General features: G+C 38.3%; 2 protein-coding genes across 6 annotated transcripts in view; one reads left to right on the plus strand and one right to left on the minus strand.

The window, feature by feature from the left end:
* Nucleotides 1–517: 517 nt before the first annotated feature.
* On the plus strand, nucleotides 518–16510 carry SERPINE3 (serpin family E member 3). Its single transcript, XM_041407369.1, has 8 exons — nucleotides 518–776; nucleotides 3442–3669; nucleotides 4310–4507; nucleotides 8957–9155; nucleotides 10198–10298; nucleotides 12315–12401; nucleotides 14349–14432; nucleotides 16470–16510. Exons 1-8 carry the CDS (start codon nucleotides 518–520, stop codon nucleotides 16508–16510), a joined length of 1197 nt encoding a protein of 398 aa, XP_041263303.1.
* A 1528-nt stretch (nucleotides 16511–18038) lies between these two features.
* INTS6 (integrator complex subunit 6) overlaps nucleotides 18039–26965 on the minus strand; it is a 39264-nt gene continuing 30337 nt past the window's right edge. For 2 of the 5 annotated variants that reach the window (XM_041407288.1, XM_041407287.1), the window contains exons 12-19: nucleotides 26761–26871; nucleotides 24951–25166; nucleotides 24716–24842; nucleotides 23347–23489; nucleotides 22514–22748; nucleotides 21401–21775; nucleotides 20862–20955; nucleotides 18039–18616 (exon numbers count right to left, since the gene is read on the minus strand). In XM_041407288.1, coding sequence (XP_041263222.1) covers nucleotides 18523–18616; nucleotides 20862–20955; nucleotides 21401–21775; nucleotides 22514–22748; nucleotides 23347–23489; nucleotides 24716–24842; nucleotides 24951–25166; nucleotides 26761–26871 — 1395 coding nt within the window. In that variant the 3' untranslated portion in view covers nucleotides 18039–18522. The other 3 variants (XR_005952871.1, XM_041407289.1, XM_041407290.1) reach the window with 3 other exon arrangements.

Raw genomic sequence — 26965 nt, forward strand, 5'->3', positions numbered from 1 at the left:
CAAAGCCCAGCCTGGAGCCTCCAATTAGATTTCTTCACTTCATGAGGGGTGGCCTTCCTTCTGGGAGTGCTGGGTGTGACCCCCTTTCTGCTGGGGACAGAAAGGAGCTGTGGGTGCTCAGCAGCATGGAGATTGCACTGAGGTGGCCCATCATGTGTGCAGGTAGCTAATTTTTAACCAAGAGACTGTGTGTCTCCATGCTCTGTAATGGAATAAATACCATCTTACATGCTACAGCATTCTGGAAAATTCAGTTCTTGTTGGTCAACAGAGTCATCAGCATGTCCATACATATGTCTTTCCTTTTCTTTTTTTTTTTTTTTTTTTAATTTTTTTTAATGACAGTAGCTACTGAGTAGACCTGGACAAGTACTTTAACAGTTATCATTACTATTGCAAGTGACATCTCAACACTGATGGAAAGTTCCTCTGCCAGCTCAGCCTATTGCTTTTCTAAATATATCCATGTCATTAATTGCAGGTATTAGCTGGTGGAGACTGTGCCCAGCTCATCTTCATGTTGTCCATTTTATTCTCTGCATTTATCCTGTCTGCTTGCTGCATGTCCAAAGGGAACTGCCTCTCCTATGATGAGCTGAGAGAGCTGAAGACTGAATTTGCCATCAGTCTCTACCGGCAGGTGTCTGAAGCAGAGAACAGGACCAATCTGGTAGTCTCTCCAGCAAGTGTGGCTGTTTCTTTGGAGCTGCTGCAGTTTGGAGCTCAAGGAAATACCTTTACAGAGCTGCAAGATGCCCTAGGATACAACATTCATGGTAATGTACTTAAGAAATCCTTAGTGTCTCACTTTTTATAATCAATTCACAGCTTTACAAAGGTGATGGGAATTGCACACATCATACGAAACTTCTGCTTTCTCTCTCACTGCAAGATGTAGTTTTCTCTGTCTTTGACAGCCAGGTATCAGGTGGACAAAGGAAACTCAAGGGAGTAGTTGAGACACAGGTTATTATTCCTCTTTTTTCTGAATCAGTACTTACTCTCTTATGACACAAAATACAGCTACATCTAAAAAAGCTACTTCCCTGAACAGCAGAATTACTCCAGGTTTGCCAGAGGTCCATTGTGTCCACTGTGTCCTCATCTCCTTTGTGTGCTCTGCAAAGAACTGCCAGGCAGAAAACAGTGTTTTCTCTCCTATGTCACTAACAAATTTTATGAAACCTGTAGAAGCTGAATTATCTTTAAGACTTTTCTAATGCTATTACAACTGGCCCAAAAGATGAAAAGTTATCAGAAGGAGACTGGCAGACAGAGATACACACTGACAGATGGGTGGTGCAATTGCATCTTTCCCTGAAAGCAGGCTAAAATATAAAACTCACTGGGAATTTGGAAGGGATAGGGGAAAGACAGATGTCTTTAAATCCAGCATTAAGTCAGCTGAATTTAAGGATGCTGTTTTCATTTTAGCTCTGGATTATCCTACCATCTCAAATCACATGTCAAAAACTATTTTACATTATGGGCAGAATGTTTATGAAAAGCAGATGACTGCCTCATCTTCAAAATTTGCAGCTTACATACAATACTTATGTATAGAGATAACACTGTTATTTCTCAGCATAAAATTTACCTTCAAGGTATGAAGACTAAAACCCACAATAATGTCATTGTCCTGTAGTGTAACCAGCCTCAGTCACCACCACCATTCTGTACAGCACTGATGTTCAACCCCAGCACAGCAGTAAGAGCTAACTCTGGCTGATCCATGCCAATACAGCCACATGTACTGACACAGGGACAGGGCATCTAAATGATGAACAGCTGATATAATAAAGTCTTGCCTACAGGACAGATATTTCTGTAAATTCAGTTCCTAAACAACATTAATTCATACAAGGATTATACCTTGCTTGACACTTCTGGTCATTAGGAGCTCAGTTATTATGAAAGGACCTTACAGAATAACATTTCAAAGCAAAATTCAAGAACAGTTCTTCACAGAAAATTTAACAGAGAAGTGCAGAGGTTGTTGATGATCTGCTAGCTCTTTTATGCTTTCTTCTTCTCATGTGGCACATCATGTCAAGCAGACATTTTATCTCCATTTTAGCTGTCTGTGGCATAAACCACACGAGCTTTGGCTTTCAGCAATACTAATGCATGAATGTAAAAATAAAGTAGGATGGGATCTATTGTTATTGGTATACAGTGTATTTCCAGTAACAGGGAAGGAAACCACTTCCTCAAATGGTCCAAATCAAATAAATACATTAAATACTTAGATGAAATTTCCTATAAGATGAATAAACCCAAATTGTGTATGTATGCATATATGATAAAATTCCTTTCTTCCAGTAGATGTTTGCATTAACGTTTACGTTGGTCTGCCCTAGCCAATAATGAAGGATATGGTTACAACTTTAGCAGGCTGAAAACAATGGAAACATCAATGCTTCATTCACTGCTCACAGAGAATCTGCTCTTACATACACTTATAAACTTCTCTCAAAGTTTGGAAAATTTGTTCACCTTTATTCTAGTACTAACAAAAACAATGTATAAGGAGATGTATCCCTAGATAGCACAGACAAAATGACATGCTTTAAAATGATTTCTCCTTGCTGTTTAGTTAAAGCAATTTTGTGCTGTTGTCCAAGTAAGAATTTGGGACTTTGGTTAGCTAAGCACTTTGGTGAAGTCACAAGCTTGGGATACCACTCCTCACACTCATCTCTGCTTCTAATTTACCATCTTTGACTTCTCACTTCTTCCAGAGAGCTCGCTAAGTGTTCCCACACAAGAACAATATTTTACACCTCAGACCATGTCAGTTTTCTTAAAAAAAAAAAGAAAAAAGCCCACTGTTGTGTATTGTATAAATAAAGGAGTCACTTGTAACACATTAAGCAACTTATCAGCTCAGTTTAGCCAGGGCTCATCAGCAATACTGGGCCAGTTTGGGACGCCTTCCTTCGAGAAATCAAATACCTAAGGGCAAAGGGTGGCAGAGGGGCTGTCAGAGAAATACCCTTCCTGGGATAGGTGGATAACATGAGGAGAAGGAGGTAGTGGTGTTGTGGCATTGGCAGCTCAGCCAGTCATGGCCAGAGGCACTAGACCTCACTGGTGGGAACTCAGAGAGTGACCAAGAAAGAATAACAACCTTATGAACTGTTAAGAATTGCATCTGCATAGAACTGTGAGCCTGACACAAGATCAGCTGCTTGACACATCCCCACTAGAGTGATTTCTAGAGACGCATGAAGAGAGCTTTACAACGCCCAGTGCATCACTGCCCGTGGCAGCAGTGCTTGACAGGAATACTCCACAAAGTCAAGGGTGCTCCAGTTGTCAAGGGGCTTTAACAGTCAGAGGACATCGGTGTCAGCACTGGAGCTGAGAGCTGCGGAGCCCTGGGGCATTCCGTGCTGTCCTCAGCCTCAGCACAATTGCAGTTTCTCTCTTGCCTGGCAGATCAAAGCGTGCAGGATTTCATGCACGCGGTGGATGAAGCAGTGGATGACTCCAGCCAAGGCACAGTGATCCAGCTGGGATGTTCCCTCCTTGTGGATGTGGGCGTGCAGCTCTTGCCTGACTTTGCTGAGCGCGCCGCGGGCTGCGCCAACAGCAGCCTGCTCCAAACCAACATCACCAAACCCAACATCACCCACATACAGGAAGGGATCACCACCGACCTTGCAGGTACCGTAGGGACCCACAGGAATGGTTGCACATGAGTGAAATGTAAAATAAGAGGAATGGTAGAAATTGCATTTAACCAAGCATAAAGATTTTTGCCACGCTCCATGTTGCCCAAACGAAGGCTGAAGGCAGGAAATCTAATTCTTGTGTTAACATTCATCTGTAATGTGAAGAAAGAGCTGGAATAGGTCTGAATCTGTAAGCAGTGTCAAGCTGGTAACCACTTTGCCTTGTTCCCTTAATTTTTAAAAGAGCAATCCTTTGCAGCGTTCTCAGTTTTAATTAAGAACAGCCAAATTCCCCTTGGACCATATTCATGGCACTGAATGCTTTCACAGTGCTACAGGGGACACACAGGGGCATAAGCTCAGCAGTCAGACTATGAGTTTAAAAAGTCAAAATGGGGAATAAGAACACTGGCCAGCTCAATCTCAGCTCTGGGGAGAGCATGGACCAGCAGGCAGCCCCGGTGAGGTGCATGTGTAGGTGGGGAGGGGAAGGTAGAGGGTGAGCAGTGCTTTGTGAGTTGTGCCTCTTGGCCTTAGGGATGGAGAGTGGTCTCAGCTTGCTTCCTTTAGTCACATGGACCTGGGCATGTAGGACTGCATGTGTCCCCTTGCCTTGTCTCTTTTCCCTGCAGATGGGGATATGCGTGGGATGACACTGGAGAGCCCTGCACCATCACTCAGCCAGGTCACCCTGGTGAGCACCCTGTACTTCAGAAGCATGTGGCAAAAAAAGTTTTCCTTCATGGATTCCCAGATGTTGCCTTTTACAACGCCAGAGGGCTTGACCCTGAAAGTGCCTACCATGCACCACGCAGCTGAAGTTAACTACGGTAACTGTCCTTTATCCATATTTGATCTACTGTGCAGTATGGAACAGATTTATTCATTTCCACAGACACCACACTAAATGTGTTGTTTTCCCAGCTTGGAGAAGTCTCAGAAGAAGTCCCATCAAATGAAAAGACCACCCAGGTGACCAAATTGACTCCTCATAATTCCAGGCAATCATGAAAGAGATCCTGGGTTCAAATTGATTCCTAAAATATCCACTGTCCCTGTCCCATCCCTCACAGACCAACAGCTCCCAGTACTCCATAACAACTTGTCAGCTGTAGGAAACAGTCAAAAGGCACCAATACATCGCGCCAGGAGAAAGAAAGATGAGAAACTCAGGGATGGCTGACTGATGACTGGGATGACTGACTGATATACTGCAATATACAAAGTCCTTTACAATAGCATGGAGCTTGTTAAATAAAGCTGGCTAGCAAGGGGCTACAGCAGGAAGCACATCTGACCCCATGACAGAGGGGCAAATAACACTAAAATTATATCAAGCCCCTACCAATTTGATTTGTTGGGTAAGAAATTTCCTGGCCCCTCAGCCAAATCACTGTCCTTTGAATGTGTGAGCACCAGAGGGAGCAGAGCATAACCAGGAGCACCAACACTGCAAACCTTCTGGTCATAGCCTGTCTCCAAGGCCTTAGGGAAAAACTGCAGATCTTCAGGAACAAATTCTAGAAAAAGAACATAAATTCTTAGGTCATTTATACCAAATCAGTGGATGATCTCAGCATGGGCTGAAAACAGTATAAATATAGGTCAGACACTTATTTGTATAATATATGAATAGTGTAGGCTACTTTTAAAGGCTTGATGTACGTGGGTTGCTGACAGAAGGACTCATGCTGCAGGCTTAATTTTCTGCCACCAGGAATTCTGCCACCAGTTAGCTACACAATCTCTTTCAAAATATAAAAAGCTCTTTTCCCTCCTACTCTAAATTTCAGAACTGCACTTGGGTAAAAACTGTCCAAATTCCAAATCGAAATTTTTTTAAGACAGATTTATATCTCTTAACATCCTGCCTGATTTATCCTTTAAGTTAAATAGCTTCTCTTCAGCTTTGATAGTTACTCCCAAATGTAACTGCAAGCCACCAAGTTTTCCCTCAATTTCCTAATAGCTAAAATGAAGACGCCAGGGTCTTCTAAACTATTCAAAAACCAAATGCTTCAAATTCTCTACTAGCTCTATTTTTTAACTTTTCCAATTTAAATTAATCTTTCTTTTAAATAAATGACCAGAAATGTACACAAAACTTTCAATGAGGGCATACACATGCTTGATAAAATGCTTTCACAATTTCTGTGTCTTGATAAAAATACCTTGTGTAGTGTACTGCAGAACCAGCTCAGGGTGGTTACACAAGGTTGGCCCCACCTGGGCCTTTTTCCTTTTTTACTCTTTTTTCCTAGGTAAATCAGGGAGAGGAAAATCTCCAGAGGTATATAAATACTTTTTGTGGTTTTGACCCACCATTTTGTTTCCACCACTCCAGCATTCATGGCAATCTCACTGTTTGTCTTTGATAAAAGTCTTGAGTGTTGACAATACTTTGGAAAGCTGTCAGTGACTCTTTTCAACCTTTGCTCATAGTAGTTTCCCCTTCAAGTGGCTGCTTGCTGCCTTTCCTTTCTGGTTCTAAGTGCCAACACTTCTACTTGTAAACAGTGGCACAATGAAACAATGTTTTACCTAAAATTAGATGGCTGAATATGTGCCTTTTTTATCAAATTAGTTCACAAGTAAAAAAAGTTTATAGCTTTGTTTGCCAGTCTACATGATATTGCAATTTATCTCACTTTCTATTTTTCTCTGTGATCTGATTATTCTTTTCTCCAGAGTGTCCTAAAACTTCTCAAAGACAGACCTAAAGTTTCACAGATTGCCTTCTTTTTCTCACAAATGTACTCCTGTTCCCTACTCATGGGAAAAAACTGAATCATCAGGCTGTTAAAAATCTTTGCTGACTCATTTGAAATTCCACATCCAAGTTCTTCTCATATTCTGGGGTGATCATTAAGGCCCCAGATTATTAATGACAGAAGGCAGGGGGCTGCTGTTGCTTGTACAAGTAGAGATCTCAGGTAAAGCCAATTACCAGGGGTTCTACAGCTGAGCTGCATTGTCTGACCATATATTTGCTCCAGAGTCCTTGCAAAGTTGATGGGAAATCATTTGTTGTGTTTTTTTGACCACTTGCCAAAACACAAGGAACTCCATCCTATCATCCTTAAGCAGGTAGCTAGAGCACTACATTTTTGCACAGAAAAGGAAAGAAAAAATATTTGGATTCCCTTTCATCCAGCCTGAAATGTGTGAGCTCTCTGCAGCTGGAGAGACTTTTGAGGGAGGCCATAACAGAAGGGATCATTTAAAATTTGCTGGTTGTCACATTTGATTGGGCCAATTCATTCTTTGTCACTAAAAAAATAAGACTGGCTCGCTACAACTAAACATAGGACTGAGATGACTGTCCTTCATTATTAAATGATAGCCAAAAAATCCAGAAACATTTCTAAAAAATCAGTTTAAAATTAATGCAAAAAGACTGGCTTGCTACAACTAAACATAGGACTGAGATGACTGTCCTTCATTATTAAATGATAGCAGCTGTGTCCCACCAAGATCCAAAACACAGAGTGAGAAAGATAAGATGTGGCCTGTTATCAATTGCAGCATTTACAACATTGTTTATCCTTTTAACATTGCCACACAGAACAAACCAGCCTGGGGACAAGTAAGACTGCTCTAAGAAAATGTCAACATTACTGTTCACACACATTGCTTAAACACCACAACTATTTTACATATTCATTTTTCCTAGCAATTTGTTAACAACATTTGAATTCTAATTTAGCATGTGTATAGTCCTTACGGGATGCTCAAAATTAGTTCAAGCAACAAACACTTCTGTCTCAATCTAAAGTCTTTGATTTTCTTTCTAATTAATAAATAAGGACTGTATAACCTTTGTGCAGAATGTGCTGACTTCAAAATATCAGCATGCCCACAAATTATACCACTCATGTCCACTGCACTGCAAATATAAATCTTCCTTTCCTGCCCATTAGAAACCAGAACATCTTCTCCCAGCAAATGATCCACATGCTGGGAGTTGGTTTCAACAGAGCTATTCTCTCTCTGGATTGCAAGGCAGGAGGGCTAAGAGCCTAAAATTTAATCTAGCAGAACAATCAACACTTAATGAATCCCATCTAGTCCATATGTGCAAAACTAACAAACACTGTACACTAAACATTTCAGACATCCTAGAGTTATGTATTTATTGACAAATATTTAGGTGCTATGAACACGAGCTATCCATAACACAGTTATTTACAACCACTGACTCAAACAGTGTGAGCATCTACTCTTGAAGATACAACTGCTACTGCTGGGTGAAGGACGTGTACATTCAATATTTTGGATGGCCTGCAGTAAAGCCAGTAAGACTTTCACTTGTGCCTTGCACTTAAGCTGTATTAAACTCCTGGCCACTCACTATTGCTGAGTGTTCCTGAAATGCTACTTACTGGATTCTCAGATGAAAAAATAAGGAAGCAAAATTGTGACAGACAAATCTGTTCTATTGTATAACAGATTCTATTAGAAACGCCTGGATTAATTGTTTTTTTGGAATATGGGATGAAAACTGGTACTTTTAAATGGCTGTTACAAATTGCTGTAAAACTAATTGCAAGTTTGGAAGCTGTCCAGCTTTTCTCTTCTTTTACTTTTGAGACTATTTTTTAAGACCTTCATCTGACTATGCTAAGTCTTTGTGCCTAGATTTTAAAAAAATTACAAATTTGGTGCTTAAATAAAAATAGTTAATGTTTAAATAAGCATATACTAGCTCTTGTTTAATAGAACTATTTTTTTATTGAAATAAGATTACAATTGCTTTTTTAAGGTAGTAAAGATGAAAACATGAGCCAAAGTATGTTTCAATTAATCAACTAGGACACTCTGCATTTTGTTTTTGTAATTTGTACCTGTTGTAGTAAAATTCTAGTGAAAATTACTATAAAATTGTAAGTTTATTCAAAGAACATACCTTGTGGGAAGAGTCATCATAGCTGCTGCTATTGCCTTGGTAGTTTTGGGGTTTTTGTCCCCAAACTGAGCAAGGAGGACAGCTGTTATATGGCACAGTAATAAAATACCCATGCTCTATTGAGGTGGTTCTCCAGGTGCTCTCAGTGGCATTGGCACTGCTCTGCCAAGATATCTGTGTCTGACACACTCAGCACTGTTCAGGTCAGTTAACAGCAACCTGAGCTGGCTACAGGAGCCCAAGAGCTGGAGACCACTCCTCACATCCCACCACAGCTGCTCTGAACTGTCTGCTGGCCCCAGCAAGGGTTGTGGGTTCGGGGTTTCCTTCCCATTTGAATGATGAAATAAGATCTCTCTTTGCCCACCCACAGGCCAGTTCCAGACTGCAGCTCTGGAGGCTTTCAGCGTGGTCGAATTACCCTACCTGGGAGAGAAACTCAGCATGTTCCTAGTGCTTCCCAGCCACAAAAGAACACCTTTGTCCCAGATTGAGTCTCACCTTTCTGCCAAAACCATAACCCTCTGGGCCAACAGCTTGAAGAGAACAAAGATGGACGTTTTTCTTCCTAGGTAAGCAATGTTAGCACAATGGATTCACTACCTTAGCTGTCAGAATTCCATGTGACAGTGCTGACACAAGCAGTGTGTGAGCAAAATCACATGCTTTTGGTTTCATTATTCATCACATGACCAGAGATGCTGTAACCCTTTCTTAAACGACAAAGAGGTGAGCCAGGAATGACAAGACTTTCTGGTTACACTCTGTACTGTTTTTAAAAAACCTATGTATTTCAGTTGATCTTACAGCTTTTACTTACAATTTGTTTGAGGTATAAATCCTTTAAGGATCTAAACCAGAGAAATGTTGCTAGACCTTTGCCACACTCATTTTTCTCTTTGTTTAAGGAAGAATAAACATATAACCTCCTAAAGATGCACTACTGTGTCTTTCTTTAACTTGCCAGAGTACTAAAAAGGCACAGGACAAGGAGCTTGGCCCTCCTCCAGCAGCCATAACCATCTTTCCATGCACAAAGCAGGTTTCACTCATCCTTTCCACTTTAGTCAGTTGTTGTTTTAGCAAACACCTATGCTGGAGGTATTTTCTATCATCTACTCCAGTGAAATTGCATAGCAGGAGGAATTAGGCACAGAAGGCTTCATGTGGCTGTGTCTACTGTATGGATTAGCACAGAAGGGCTTCATTACACACGTCCTACAACACATTCATCACATTAACAGAGTGCTGAAAACCGGTGTGTACATTAATATTTGTTTTCTTCAAGGTAAATTTTGGAAAATATTTCCAAGGGCCATTTGCTATAGCCAAAAATAATACTAGAAAGAGAACACTCCGTGTAAATGCAGAATTCACATGTCAAGAAGACTTAGTAGCAATATGATTGCAACAGAGGGATTCTTTCTGTTAATGTCTTCAGGTGAAGGTCAGCTACTTTTCTGCAAATACACAATCAGACAATGCACTGGGCTCATACAGGAAGAGATGGATGAAATGCAAAAGCTTGAAATAAATTTTATCTGTTAATGCTTTAAATTCTACAAAAACTCCACAAATCCTGCATTTAAATAAAGCCTATCATACTAATTTCAGGTTCAGCATTCAAAGCCTTTTTGACCTAAAGACAGTTCTTTCTGCCTTGGGAATCAGAGATGCATTTGATCCCATCACTGCTAATTTTAAAGGCATTTCAGGTAAGAGGTTGGACTGAATACAAAATCATCCTTGACCCAATACTTACATTAGAATGATTTGTTAGACCTGGGTCTTCTGAATTGATTGTACTTCTTTATCTGTGAAACTCTAAAGCACAATTCACACTCAACTGCAATTGTATTTTGAGCTGTTTTGTAGGAAAGAGGAACCTGAAAAGGACAGGTTTGGTTTTGGTCTTGAACTTACTTTTTTCATGTCTATAAGATTAAAGACATGAAAAGACAGTGTAGGCCTGGGAAAATGGTTATTTATTCAGAAATTTAGGATGCTTTAGTAAAACTTACATTCCTGTTTGTGTTTTCAAATAGTTATTTAACAGTGACGGATGCTGGTCCAACAAGTGCATATTCCAACTCCTGACACTGCAAACAATACCCAGGCTATATTTTCTTGCTAATCCAGTAATCAGTATACAAAGTTATACTTTCCTTTTGCTAAAATACTGTTATGGCTAAAATCTTGGGTTTGGAACACTGAAATTCTTCTGCTCTTTGGAAAATTTGTCCCCATTTAATATTAAATTAAAAAATCCGCATTATTTATTCTTTTTCTTTTGACTCCTTTCAGCAACAAAATATTTCAACTTAAGTCATTTCTGCTCACAGTAAAGACTTGGGAGTGGTAGCTGCCCAGCAAGCAGCTCACATTCTTGTGCATGTGAGTGAATAAATGAAATTGCTCCAATTCAGACAAACCTACTTTTACAGAAAAGTTGCTTTCCTGGGATGAACCTCAGAAGGCACATTATTCACGGATTTTTTTTATGCTGCTCTTAAAATTGAACATAGCAATGTTCCGTTGCAATATAGATCTCAGACTGCACATAGATGCACATTAAAATAATTTGTTACTGCTCACTGCTGCTTTGCTAATTGCAAACAAATGTTAATATACTGATAAACAACACAAGAATATATTTTATAAAGTTAATATCTATTTAAATAAGATAAATACTTTGGGGAAATTAATTCCATAAACAATATGATTTAGCAGCTTCCCTTTGGCTTTTGGCATACAGGATAAGGCTTGTAGAAGGATTTGATCCTGCTCTGGCAGGGTTATGGAACAAAGGATATGTTGAGACCCTTTTTAGTTCTACTCTTACACCACTGTGTCATAGCAGTAGGTTCTGTACAGTGTAAGAGTTATGCAAGGCAGAGTTAACAAGGAAAATGTATCTTTTACTTAGGCAGTAGATAGTTGAGGGAAAAAAAATAGGGAAGCTTTCATTTCCTCTTCTGTATGAAGCACAAGGATAATTTCCTTCAGTTTACTCTCAGATCACATGTAGCAAACAAATGTGTTACATCATTTCAGACCTGAAACAGCTTTCTTAAATCTGAAAGCTTGTATTTTTTTCCCCTCAACAATGTGTAAGATTCATGTACTTTTTAAAATTCTTCCTCTGATTGATTCCTTCCCAGTTCTTCTGACTGGACAAAATTAAGACAGAAATAGATAAAATTCTCTTTTAGCTTTTCTTTGATTCGACCTACATGTTAGACTTGATCCTTGAATTCAGACAAGAAAGAAAAAAAAAATCAACCTTTCCTGCTTTCTGCCTTTTACAGGCAACTGGAGAAAAGCAGACTTGTAACACTCTCTTCAGTGTCTTTCTGAAATTTATTACTTTCCAAGATGCATTTTACGTCACAGTTCCATTGTTTCTTCCTGAAGAACATTTTTTCTACATTTTCCCTTCCAAGGGTTCTTCAGTTCTTTCATTGCCCTCACTCTGTTAAAGTTTCTGTTTTCACTATGTAACCTTGCCTTCCACCACAAACTGGAGACCTCTCAAGCTAGTAACTCCCATTCAGCATTCAATCGACTGTTATCCATATAGTGGGAGAAGAGTCAAAGGCTGAAATACATAACAGTTACGTGATCCTTAGATTCTGCAGGGGAAAAAAATGTAAAGGCATTCTGAGTACTTTTTTAAAATATGTTTGTAATGAAATGCAGAAAATAACTTATTAATTTTTGGGGTTTTGCAGAGCAAGATAGCCTTTATATTTCAGAAGCTATTCACAAAGCAGAAATTGAAGTAACAGAAGATGGTACAAAGGCATCAGGAGCTACAGGTAAATCAAATACTCGGACAAACTTCTCACTTCTGGAGCTTACCACTATAAAATCAACCACTAGTCTCTTATTTAAAAAAAAAAAAGTATTGTAGAATTTACAAGTATGCCTAACAAACTTTTTTATTTGACACACTTCCATTTTACCTTTGTAATTGTGCATAAGAAACTTTAATTTTTGATGTCCGACTAAGGTGTAATGGCTCAAATCAAAAAAACAACTTTGTCAGTCCAGGGAAAATCCAGTGTGAGAAAATATACCACTTATTTTTCTGCTGGTTATCTATTTGTTCAGCTCATAAGAAGAAAAAAATGAAAAAAGGTTAGTAATATTTTATCTACAGCCCCTGAACTCTTACGGGATTTGAGAACGATCTCTTTGATAGCATTAATGGTAACAATGGACAAGTTTTATGCAGACGAGCTTGATTCTCACATAATGAAGTGTGACCTTCACGTGCAGTAGCCCTGCTAACAGATCACTTGCACACGAGCAGATGGGACTGGGTGAGCAGGAGACTCAGAGCAAAGGCCCAGCGATGGACTACCTGACTCATTCACCACTAACCACATCTTGCCTTTCTGCTTCCCTGGGCTGTACCAAGGATAAATGTGCTCCACATCACAAATGCTGGTTGCCCTTGGCCAGGGACCAGGGCACTCTATCATTTCTCCTCCTTGCTCCCAGGAAGGAATTCAAGAGGCACGTAGAGAACATGGCAGTGCATCTCACAGGGGTGCCACACCTGTTGCACATGCCCTTACTCCAACATCTCACAGTCGCAATGCCAAAAAGAACCTGAGCACACCTGAATTGATGTATTCAGTATTCCTCTAGAAACAACCCTGAAAAAGGCACACATTTACATAGGGGGGGTGTACAGAGAACATCTGGCATAACTAAGTTAACCCTTCTGCAGAGCTGTGCAGTTTTAACTTTTGTAACAGTTTTAATTTTTTATAGGAGCAGTAATATTTTTAATAACTTTGTGGTAAGGGCCATACAAAAGAAAAGCTTTTAGGTGACTTCAATTACATACCAAAGGCTAAGAGAAAAATACCTTTATCCCCTTGAAACCAATGCCAAAACATCCCTTAACTCCAGTCAGACCAAGCTGACAAGCAGGTTTTAAAAATTGCAATTACATTTATTGTTTACTTTAAAAGCCTTGGATCTAGTCACATGATGACTAGAAGCTAGGCACTTTTTTTTTTCTACAAGCACCAAAACAGTGCCTTCTCAAACTAGTTTTGTGTCTAACTTGAATTTTCAAACTAATACCATTGTTTTAACTGTTCAAAAATAATCCCGATCTGGTGGGTTTAATGGTAGGGGTTTTGACAATGTACTCTTTATAAAATATAGCTAAAAGGAAGAATTTATTTAAACAAGATGTATTTTAATAATAACTGAGCCATCATAATTCTTAAAAACTACTTATTTAATCTAAAAATTAACCCACAAGCAGAGAGGAAACTGGGTTGAGGATACTTGGGATTTTTTTGAGAGTTCTGACAAGAGAAATTCCAGGATGATGTAGGTATTTCTCTGCTGCTTGTCTCCCAGTTGGATAAGGAACTACATTTGTGCCTTGCTTATCTTTTTCACCAGAACAGCATACCCAGGAACTGGCTAACAGGTGAGACAACAGGTATGACTTCAGCAGTTAGGGGTGTGATGACAACAAAAATTACTTTTGAGATCCGATGCTAGGCAGATGCCCTTCAGCACTGAAATATGCACAAATCACCTGCATGTAGTTTCACAACTCCTGACTTGTTAATTTTGCCACACTGATCTCACTGTTGGATAAAATTGCTGTTTTAGTCTTAAAGCAGAGGAGCAACTCAAAAGTCAAGGTACTAACCAGAGCCTGAGGGCACTGTGTGGGAGATGGAAAGAAAAAAAAGATGCATTTTACTGATGCTTTCTTTGTTGCATTACAGCAATGGTCTTACTGAAAAGATCTCGAACACCTATTTTCAAAGCAGATCGACCTTTCACATTTTTCCTGAGACAGGCTAATACAGGTATGCATGCTCTGCCTTTCAGGAGCAGAATCCCACACAGGTAGCACTGAAATCAATACAAATATCATGCCATTCTTCAGTATAGGAAACTTCAAACAATCACAGAACCAGTGGGGATTTGGGTTTTAAAGCATAGATTCCAATTTCCTTAAAAAGATTGTATAATAGTCACAGAAGTCTAGGAAGCCAGATTAGCCTCTTCTCTGGACATGCAGTATGTGCTCAAAAAATTTCTATCAAAATTATAGGCACTAGAGAGATCTCACAGATGCTGAACATTCCAGCATCAGAAACTGATCTCTACAGAGGAATTCAAGTTACAAATGGGCTGTACCAGCTGGATTAACATCTGAAGTAGTTAAAATAGAAACCTTTCCCTATAAAGGAAACTTAGCCATGGCTATACTGATAGCAAACAGACTTCTTCCAAAAAATGTTTCTTTGCAACTGTTAACTCTTTTCTTACAAATGACTTCCCCTAGCCCCCAAACAAAAATCACCCAAAAAACCCAAACAGAACTGCAGAGCACGTCTTAGAGTGAAGCATCACGGCGTTCCTTTAGCTTCAGTAGCGCATTATAAGTCTCATTTCAGATGTCCAATCACATTAAGTTACTCCAGAATGTCTGCCAAAATAAAACACCCTATAGCTTGTTGGCAGTAACAAAAAACTGCATCATTCACCATTTAGCAGATATTTGCTACTCCGAAGCATCAGGCCAATCCAACAACTCTTATCATTCTTAACAATGCAGTCATTTTGCACCTGAACTATTTTCCTACAAATTGTTCAAACCACCACATTTCTCTCATAACTGGGGTCACAGCCATTTAGATTTTCAAGGAACATACAGACATTCATAGGGTTCAGTAAAACATTGGGGCCTAGCACAAAGACAGAAATAATCTCCCTTATCTGCTTCCAAGCAACACACACTGTTCTCTTAGTCAGTGAATACATGTGTACGCAACATTTTGTTTTAAAAACCCGTATCGTGGATTTTGACCACAGTGCAAGCACCCAAAGAGAAAATTACTGCCTTGGTTGGAATTTTGCTTTAAATATGCTTTGGAAATCATTACCAGTCAATGAATAAAAGTATTTTACTTGGCAAATGCAGAATTTTAAAACAAAAAGGCATTAATAAGCTCACCTATGAAATATGAGCCACAGACTCTTCAGGATTAAGAACGAATTTACTTCAGTGAATAAAATGGCCAGTTTACAATATATATATAAATTATATAAAGAGGAAGGAAATCAGATTGTAAAACAGGATTTTTATGTGAAGCATAAACTACATACCTTCCAATCAATTCAAAATCAAAAAATATATTTCTGTAATTCAAGCTTTTTAATGTAAAAAGTGAAAACATTCAGTCATTTCATTTGCTCAGGCTCAGTGATTCAAGTTTTTGAGGTATGGAAAATTTGAACAGGTAAACAAGATCTATTTTTCATCCACCTGTCTAAAAGTGCTTAAAACTTCTATGCCCATAAAGTTCTTAATGAATCTTTATGTAGACCAAAGTATTAATTGCATCAATTTTCTAGTAATAGCAGAAATATGTTTTCCAACACTTAAAACAGCATAGTTCTGTTCAAAATAATTGAAAAACTGAGATTTTTTTTAATCTGAATTTCAGGTTTAAGCACATTCCCCTTGAAGTACAGGCAAGGTAACACTACAAATAATCAAACAAATCCAGTCAGCCTGAGGCAGTAATTTCATTCTCTTCTGTGACTAAAATATGAACACAAAGCAATGAACTTAGGTTCTGTTTTGCTCAGTGTAAGTTTCAGATTTTGGCAGGTTCCTGGTTTGGACTACCAATTATTTGGAAAGGTGTTTTTAATAGAGAAATGTTTAGATTATTTTAAGACAAGCATGCAATTGCAGTCACAGTTTTTCCATGCAAGCAATGAATGATTCTATGATCTGCTAGCTCCATGCCTAACTTATGTATTTAAACTGTGCTGCACCCAGAAAATGTGGCCCCAAACTGAAATAATATTAACATTGTTTTCATTTACAGGTTCAGTACTTTTTATAGGAAGAGTTACAAATCCTTCATAATAGGCACTAAATGCATATACTGACTTCTGCTCCTCCTGTGATGAGCTTTCCTCCAAAGAAATTAAAGGCTACATTGTATGTATTTATTAAAACACAGTTTCAAGCATACTGCTTTCCCAAGAATCTCCACTAACTTATTACATAGTCGAGTCTGTTGAAACTTAGAGCTGTCTAGGAATCATCAGCACCACAACTACAACAAAGACAGTATCCAAAAAAACATTTGCAAAAAAAGGAACAGGTTTAGCCTCCTAAATGTTTACCAATATGAGCCAACAGCTTCTCTTCAACTTCATCATGGCTAAAGCCAGCTTGACTGTTGCTGAGTATGTAGGCCATTTGAATGAAAACAACCCACAAGAAAGCTTTGTGATATTATTTTTCAAGCATAATTTCATCTCCCTGACCTGAAGTCCAAAGCTTAAGAATAAAACTGAAATTCAGTCTGACCTCAGACAGTTATAACCCAGCTGATATAGAAGGTAACAAGCAAGCAGTGAAATGCTGTGAAAAGACAATCAAGTTGATAGGCTGCTCCAAAACTAACACAGAATCATAGAATCATTATGGTTGGAAAATACCTCTTAGATCATAGTGTCCAACCATTAACCCAGCACTGCCAAGTCCACCACTAAACCAAGTTCCTAAACACCACACCTACACACTTTTTGAACACTTTCAGGGATGGCAATTCTACCACTTGCCAGGGCAGCCTCCTCCACACAGAGCAGGTAAGAAGCAGAAATATCCACTCAGTGGCCAAACAAATACTGCTAAGAGGCAGCAGTACTACCTCAACTGCCTTTGGAGCGTACACAACATAGAACAGACATTCCAGAAGAACAACGAATGTGACTACTGACATAATATAAAATGAGGGGTGGTTTTTAGCATCCTGACAAAAGCTGGGATATGGCAAGTGTTCAGCAACTCATGGCACAAGCATCAGAAATCCAGGCCCATAAAGGTTTTGGGTGAAGACGGCAAACCACTGACTCCCAAGGAAAGATCAGAGAGGACTGTTTTACTCCTTTCCCACTGAATCCAACAAAGACTTGCAGATAACCCAGAGCATCCAGCACAGCTGAAAGATGTGGCTAGCAAAGCAGTCAGTGATATTTTGTGTCCAGGGAGCAGCACCCTGTAGCTGCTCCCACAGTTGTAAACCTGTAAAATCTTCTGACACAGAAAACCTCTGTGCAGCCTTCCTCAAAGGAAGCCTTCCTCAAACGACCCCTGCTTTACTGCGGTGTATCCCTCAATAAAACTGCAGGGTTTGTCATGGCTACAGATGTGCTTAATAAACATCACTTTGTTTTGCTGGCCACCAAAAGTGCAAACTACACAAGATATCCTACTGTAGCTGCAATTCAGCATTAGCTCTCTCTCACTCACTCTGATTAAGAGCAGAATATAGCAGTGATACAAAACCACTCTTCATTCTTTAACACTGATACCAGAACACAGAAGCTCTGGAAAGGGAAAACAAATAATTTTGATAAAACCAGTACTCAAACTGACACAAAGATTAAAATAGAGATTTTATTGATGGAATAACAAAAGTGCTTTTCTTAAATATTTTTCAAAATACATTTATACAACTTACAATAATATATCCAAAATAACTGTATATACAAAACATTACCTTGTTTAATGCATGTGCTTTTTTTTTTTTGAAAATTACAAAGCAACTTTTTGGCAAAGTTCAACCTTAAGAGGTGATAGTTTTGAAGGTTAGATTAAGAAAAATAGAACCTGAGGGCAAGTGACACTTATGTCCATGACAAGCAAGAAGTTCTCAATTTAGTTAAATAAAAACGTTTTTGTAGTATTTTTCACATTACAAAAATAACAGAAGTGAAGAAAAAAAAAGGATGATTGATACTTCTTATCATTTTATTGAGCAGCTTCTCATTATTTCAGGTACAGGAACTTGAGATAAGAGTGCATGTCAAAAATGAATGCAAGTAAGAACAGCAGTGCCCTGCTGTGGCTCTGTCAGGTGCAGTTTCTTAGCTGCTCTTGATATGGTTGACCTGATTGGATCTGCGATGGATTTCTTCCAGAAAACTCTCAAGCTGTTCTATCAGCATTCGTTTTTTAAACCTGAATTTAAAAGAAAGCATTACAATGGATGCACAGAGTAATACATGAAACATCACTGACAAAACTTTTACTCAGCTCTGGAAACTTCAGTTACTACTTCAGGAGCAGTGTATGATGAGGTATACGTATACCTCATTTGTATACATACACTGTCTCCTAACATTCTGGTAAACCACTAACTTGCTTTTCCATTTGCTGAATACAAAACTACATTTACGAGAGTTTATTATAGCTGAACATCACTCAGCTCTCAGAAATCCAGGAAAAAGACACTTAAGAGTTTGTTGCTTCCAGAAGAGAAGTTCTGAAGCACAGAAATAAAATGTACTTCAAAAGAACTATAATCCTAAAGCTGGCAAACAATTTTAGGGATTATTTGCATGCCTTCATGATGCATTCACCCATGTTAAAGTTGGTACTGGTGGAGGAACAGCCATTACACAGTGCAAAGCAGATTTCCTGACACACAACACAAATTAAAACTTTGAGAAAGAAATTAAAGGAAAATACAGGCATCCAAACTCTGTATCTCTGGAGTCTCTGCAGCTATTCCATATCAGTTGTATAAATTTGATCAGCAGACCATTCTGTCACCTTTGCTTACACCCCTACCTCAGGAAGTACAACTCCTAGCTGTTTCCACCTAACCCCTCCCTCGTGCAACTATTCCATATCAGTCGTATAAATTTGATCAGCAGACCATTCTTACACCCCTACCTCAGGAAGTACAACTCCTAGCTGTTTCCACCTAACCCCTCCCTCGTGCAACATATCTGCACCACAGAGAAGCCACTTCTGACCAATGCTTTGGTAGCCATATGTGTGTTCAAAGACAGGCAGCAATGAAAATATTTTGCACTATATCCCAAATTCAGTCCTGTGACTTCACTAAACCCCAGCAGAAGCTTCTAGTTCTAGTCAGGAATCCTGGTCCATGCCCTTGGCTCACAGAGACATGGTACCTGCCCTAATTTCCAGATCACAAGCCTCCCCAGAATCCCTTCTGCATCCAAGAGCAACACTCAACCACTGCCAAATTTTGTAGAATTGTCAGCTAAAGATGGCTGGAATAAAGAGACTGTGCAAGAGAAATGAGAGTTACAGGTGATCTCAAAAGCCTAATTTTACAGCATAAAAATTCCAACCCCACTAGGGGCTGCCACAAACTCCAAGAGCAACAGTATTGTTACGGTGTGCTGTGACAGTGAGGAAGAATTATAATTTGCAACATGGGGAACAACTCTGACAGGCAATATAACAATCAAGAAAAGCACAATACAGCAATGGTTGCTATAGGAAGAGAGCACAATCTACATGAATTTACATGCCCCACCAAGCTGGCAGTAGAAGGCCAGAGGATCTGTGTGAATGTCCAACATCCAGCATACCTTGAGAGGTACGGTTTTCTCCTAAAATTATTTCATTTTTAATAATGAAATTTGCTTAATGCCACAGGAAAAGAGCTGACTACTACAAAACAGATTAGAGAATAAGAAGCAGCTATTCTTTGAGGTTTCCAAAGTAAGCCTCAAAGGTCTGGTTATTTACGATCCTTGCAAGATCCTGGAATTACTCATTCCCTGCAACTCAAACACTATTGGTTCTAATACATTTCTCCTTTTTTCCTCTCAGTAAGCACGTAGAAGGCTAAGTATGGACACTCTAAAGATACTGTAAGGAACAGTTTCTACCTGGATGAAAAACACAGGGTTTAAATCCTTATCAAGTCACTCTTCTTCAGAGAAAAGCCACCTCCATTTCCAAAGTCCCAGACAGGACTACGCTATCTCTGAATGAAGTATGCTGAAGACTAGAGACATCTTTATGAGCATACCTGAAGTTAAAAACTATTTTTACGACAAGATTTTGAGCTGATGCTGTTTCTGAAAGCCTAATTCCCAGTAACTGGCAGCTCCATTACATTTTCAAATTAGCCATACACTCACCTGAACTTTCTTAATTGGAATTATTTTTTTAGTTGCCTTCTCTTTCTATACCATTGTCCATCTACATTCACAAGGATTTGGCAGTTACAGTTGCTAACATCCTTAAGCCAAAATCCAAGAGAAAAAGGTAAGCTTTTACAAAAAACACCTCAAGAAGCTTATGCATTTCTGCTCTTTCATGGGGAATTATTTACTTGCAGTGAAAAGCATTGTTTTCAAACAATTGTGTGATTGTCCAGCAATTATACGTGGCACAACATTGTGCAGTTTTGTAAGAATAATACAATCCTGTTACCTACCTCGAAGCTTCTTTTATAACATTCTGTAAAAATATCAGCCGGGTTTGTAAGCTTCCTTGCACATGCTTCAGCAAAAAGAAGATTCTTTCATATTCTTAAATGTCAAGAGAACAGAAACATCGGTTATTTAAAAGACGCCTGCACAGATATCTGTTGTAATAGCTTTGAGTGAAATGCAACATTCAATTTTTGTAAACTTTTAAGTTGTATCTCCTATCAGCTGGAGCAAAGACATCTTATTTAATGGGAACCAATAATAACAAATACATGGTATTGCACCTTAGGGTATTACTAGCACCTATCAAGTTAATTCTAGTATTGATATAAAAAACATGACTTGCATGAACACTAATAGGTATAGCAATGTTTTAATCACTTCTACAAGGAAGTTTTAAGCAGAGGTTTTAAAACAAATCTTTTCAGCTTTAAATTCAATTTTGCTTCAGTCTCAGTGTCCAGCACACTTCCAAAATAGTGATCTAACAAATTCTTTGTTTAACTCTCATGCCAATTATCTGAAAGAAATTCAGTATACTTACTCCTTCCTGGTTTTCGGATCTCTTTCATAATTTGTGCTCTTAGCTCTATATTAATCTCTCTGGAACTCCTGCAGTGCACTGGTTTTTTCCCTTTGCTAGGTGAAGACATTGTCAAGTTCTCTTCCGGACTTTGCTCTTTACTACTTGATTCCTCGTGATTCTCCAAATACCCATCAACATTCAAATTATTCCCTAAATGTTCATGACCTATGTTATCCTCTGTATGAGCTGCTGGTCGATCCAATGAATTAAATGGTGAAGAGGACAGTGAAAACTCTGAATCCACAGCATTTGGGAAAACATCCGATGAAAGGGTGCCTGTACTGTGATTCTCAATGACATCATCAACTCCAACTTCATTATTTGTTTCTGATGCTGAAAAAAACAAAAATTACACTTGCCAGTTCAAATTCCTTATCATTCCATACAAGTCAATGAGTCAGATCAGCATTAGACTCTTAAAACTATGCTCCAGCTCATAGAGTCTACTGTACATGCCAGACATAAGAAAACTTGTTTGTGGATTATAACACGAAGCCTGTCACTATCTCCTGGCAATTAATGGCTTTCAAAAAAAAAAAGTCACAGGTACATTCTTTGTATGAAAAAGGAAACTACTGTATGGACTATCAACAAAAGGAAAACTACCTGCAAGGAGTGATTTTTTGTCATGCTGTTTTTCCCCCTTTAAATCAAACAAACCAAATTTACTTTAGCACTAACCAGTGAAGAGAGTTATACAGCCCCTCAGCTTCAAACACAGGGAAGTGATTTCACTGCACAAGAGCAAAATTCAAACTAACTTGATGCTGTGATACTTCCAGAGTACCTAAACTTCCAGGCAAAGGAAGAACACTCTTCTCATTGTCTACACTGTCTCCTCAGGAGACAGGAAACACATTGTTTATACTTAGAATGCATTTGGAAGACTTCCATCCAAAGGACTACATGAACTCTGTAATTAACCCCAGATACACACTTAAGCACTTTATTTTCAAGGGGGAGGGATAAAATTGCCATATTTCACAGATTATCCAGCAGCATTTTTACACAAAGAATTTTTTTTCAAGTAAATTACAAAACAAACTTGAAATATTTTGAAGATTCACTTACTTTTGTGAATGGCAATGGGTTTAATAAGGTCAGGCTGTGCTTGTGCAATTGGTGTTGGGGGCCCTTTCCCTCCAATGTGGTTATTGACAACTGGAAGAGTTTGTGGTCGCCCTCTGAGCAGGGGGGACATACAACGTCGCCTTTTTGGAATCCCTTGCATATTTGGTTCTCCAGGTCTTTTATGTTTATTTTGAGGTCCTGATACGAATTCATCTGCTTCATCTATCATCATTCCCTGAAATTAATTTAACAGGAAGAATTCTTAAGCTTCACACGAAAACCACGTAACATAAGGTACAATTAATGCTGTGATATTACGAGAATGCTTAGCATGTGTAAGAGTTATGTACAACATGCCATTATGTTTGGAATTCCAAATTGTCAACCGAGACCAGATAAATGTGCTTAAGGCCCTTATCCAATGTCTGCCAAGTAAGGTAATGGAGTGGGCCATCAAACCGCCTTTTCAGTAATTGCAAAGAGACTCACATAATTAATACAAGAGCTCTGAATGTTACTGGCAGTTTGGTCAATTCTAAGAGATCTGGATAAGAGGGACAGCCAAGACTCTCAATTTTGAGACAAGTATTTCAGTTGTAATACAATTTAGAGACATAATATTGGCTTTCCAATAAAGGCAGCCAATAAAGGCTGCCCTCCATAAGATACTGCTGATTGAAGAACAGTTTTTGAAGAACAGTTTTGAGGCAGTTTGTAGCCATTTCTTTTACAAGTATTTGAAAGGGTTTCTCCAATAGACTACTCAAAGAACAACGTAGGCACTAGCGCACACACAACATCATGTTTTCAAAAAAGCTTTACAGAAAAGTCACCTTTTTGTCCAATTTGAATGGATTGCCAAATGTATGAAGCCTTCGTGGTTGATCAGGATCAAGTTCTCGGAGTGGAGAAGGTATCTGTTTTAGATATTCCTGGTAGTTCCCCATTTGTGCTATAGGTACGCTGTGAACTTGATCTGTCATAACAGAGGAGTTAATTAATACACAGTACTGCTCACATTATGCGAACTTAATCTATATCCATTTCATATCTCCAGTGTTCAGACTTATCATATGCATTAACAAAACAGCTTGCCATTTTTCTTGCCTAACTGGTATTTAGAACACTTCAGGAAATTTGCTCAAAGGAATCAGTACATGGCTTGGAGATTTATCATTTTGACAACAAATAAGCCATAGGTGTCATGCACAAATGTTAGTTTTTCAATGTGTCCCAACTTTGCAACAGAGTAATGGATGGAAAAACAGACTAGGAACAAATTAGAACTAAAACATTACTACAAACAAAAGATACATTAAAGCAAAGTAGGAATGCCATGCTGCACACAGCTTTGACATAACTTTGTCCAATTTTAGCAACCCAAAACTTAATTGTCAAGACTAGCATTTTCCCAGAGCAAGGGTGACTTTTGATCACCATACATCAACAAATTCTTAAAAAAAAACATAGGAGCTGATTTTAAACTTGTTCTAGTTTTAGAGTTGCCAAGCCTTTGATCCGGAAAAAAATACACTAGAATAAACTGCAGAAAAAAACTCCTAATGTGAGTTAATCCTCCTCCCTGAAGAACAACTACTCTGACAAAGTGATAATGTAATGTGAAATGTACAGATGTTAATCTGACCTAAGCAGTGGCAGCACTAATGCAGCACAAGCTTTCACTTGCATTGCCCTTCTCATTCTAGTTATTTCAACATCTTCGGTTAAATGCCACAAAGCAGTGCCAGAAGACACAGGAAAAATGGTAAAGGAATAAATTAGCAACTACTAAACCATTTGCTGTTGGCTCAACAGGCAAAACAATCACAGGGGCAGCACCCAGTGAGCTAGCTTACTTTTCCACTGCTCACAATCCACTTCTACTGAGAGATATAATGTTCAGAACTGCCCTGTTGACTTTATCAGATACATCCATGAAAGTTAGGAAAAACAGTGAACAAAGAACCTTCTGTAAAAGCCCAAGTCCCCTCATATGATCTTAAGGATAAAGCAATGAATCAGCAATCTTCTGTCCTCACCATTTTTTCTTCCAATAAGGTAAGGAAAAAGCATATAAAAAATCCATGCAGTTTAATGCCAAGAGCAGACATCCACCAAGTTTTAAAGAACTAACATTATTTGTTACATTGTTTTTAGCAATGATCACATCACAGGCATACAAAATATAAACTGTTATCTAACCTTCATCTTGTCCTTTGAGGAACTTGCAAGTACTCTTCAATAAATTAGATCTCATTCGTGTTAACTGATCCAAAAGATTTCTTCTGGGTATGTCATAAGCATTTCTAAATGTCTGAGGTTTCAAATCCTATGGTTCCAGTAAATGAAATTCCAATTAATGCCACGTAAGAAACAATATCTAGCATTTCAATGGAAGTATATTGAAAATAACAACATTACACACAGTGGTGCTTACCTTATTCAGCAAAGCTATTTGGAACCCAGCATACTCCTTCATATTGAGGTCTAGAGGTCTATGAGGAATTTCCCCAGTAATCCCCTGTAGCAGATGTTGAAAATCGTTCCTATGTGCCATAGACAGGTTGTGTGATCTGCTTCTGACCTTAATTCCAGTCTCTTGCGCTACCTTTTTGCCTACAGAGCCAATGACTCTATCGGACTCTATTTTGGCCTTAATTTGAAATAAATAAATAAATAAAATTGACAATATGCTCTTAAAAAGGATTAGTCAGACTTATTCATTTTAAATTCCTACCTACAAGATTCAACAATGTGCTAACACACTATGACGACCATAACAGGCTGAGCGCTTAAGGAGTGCTTAATACATAACCACTTAATGCCTACTACAGTTTTAAATATAGTGAACAGTTTTCTGCATATTTCTCCTCTGCTGCCCATTACAGTATCTAAGCACCAATATGCATGCAATGCTTTTATTTTCATAAAATGCCATCATTTGACTAGTAATTCTCTGCAGATCTATCTGTCCTTGTATAATGTTCAGCTGTTCCTGTAGAGAACAGTCAAAACTCTCACAAGACTGATTTTTCCACAACTGTAGTTGCAATCAGTCACCCAATTGCATCAACGTTTTTAAAGCTCAATACAAATAGCCATAGCATTAAAAAATGTGAAATATATGAAAATAACCAACTGGTTGACCAGACAGACCTAGCCCCCAATATATTATGTTAGATTTGTACCAAAATTTGTACCAAAATTAAACATGCTCATAAATGCCAGCTTTTTGACAGAACACGGTGAAAAGAGCCAAAAGGAATTTAGTAACACAACTGCCAATTTTGGTTTTACAATTTCACATAAATTTATAGACTACTCAAAAATTTGAGTAGGTATTGAGAATACTGAGTCTTTACTGGCAGGGCCCATCAGAAGTTACAAAAGTTTTAAGTACAATTTGCAGTGCTTGTCATTACATCTTAGAGGAGTCCAAGATGTCTAGGTTGAGACATCAGTTTAGATTAGTGAGCAATATGACTATGATTTAACAGGATATGCTCTAGACTTTAAGACACTTGCTTCCTCAAATAATCATTTTAATTTATGTTTTAAGAAAAAGCTGGTCCATAAAAACTCATCACCTAAGTTACAAGTACTTGGCACTACTGTTTCTTGAACTTTCAAGTTTACTCTTTTTTATCTTGAACACAAAGCTTAACATGCACAGTTCTAAAGTGAAGGTAGCAGGGCAGAAATGCTTTATCTGGTGCAGGAGCCTAGTCAAAGATTCAGGCACTATTCTGAACACAGTAATTTCAAACAGTCACTTGACATTTCTACATCTGTATCATTATTTGATATTCTGTTATGTCAGTTATCTTATTTACTGAACACTTTCTACTTCATGCCACAAGCCAAAGAAAGAACACTTTGTTTCTGATGCATCAAGCATAAATCCCGATTTCCTGAAAAAATACTAAAACATCTTTAAAGACAGCATTAGGTTTTTTTGGATAAAAGTATGTTACTCTCTGCTAAGTGAAAATACTCCTTAAATAGGAAAAAATCTCAGCTTGTACTTCCATATCTGTCTCTGCATAGTTCAGTTTATAAAGTCTGTATTTAAATGTTGTATTTTCCTTCAATTCAAAAAACCAAAATTATTTTTTGGTAATTGCTTATAGGAAAGTACTAACTTGATCTTTCTGCTCTTTTGTTCCTACAAAGCCACTGAACTTGAGTATTTTAAGATTATCCTGCTATTAGAATAAGTTTTTACTGCTCTTTTGCTTCAACATTACCTGCTGACTCAACTTTTTGAGATATGAAATGACACTGTAACTAAGTCCATATTCCACATTGTCAGCTATAAGGTTTGGTGCTCCCATCATTCTCACAGCTTTCTTCAAAGGCTGAAACATGGAATATATTGCAAGGTCATATTTAACTTTATACATACTTCAACTAACTGTACCCATTTCAAATAGAACCTGAGGTTCTGAAAGT

The sequence above is a fragment of the Onychostruthus taczanowskii genome, unplaced genomic scaffold (assembly GCF_017590055.1).
Source record: "Onychostruthus taczanowskii isolate IOZ18803 unplaced genomic scaffold, ASM1759005v1 scaffold26, whole genome shotgun sequence".
Taxonomy (NCBI): Eukaryota; Metazoa; Chordata; class Aves; order Passeriformes; family Passeridae; genus Onychostruthus; species Onychostruthus taczanowskii.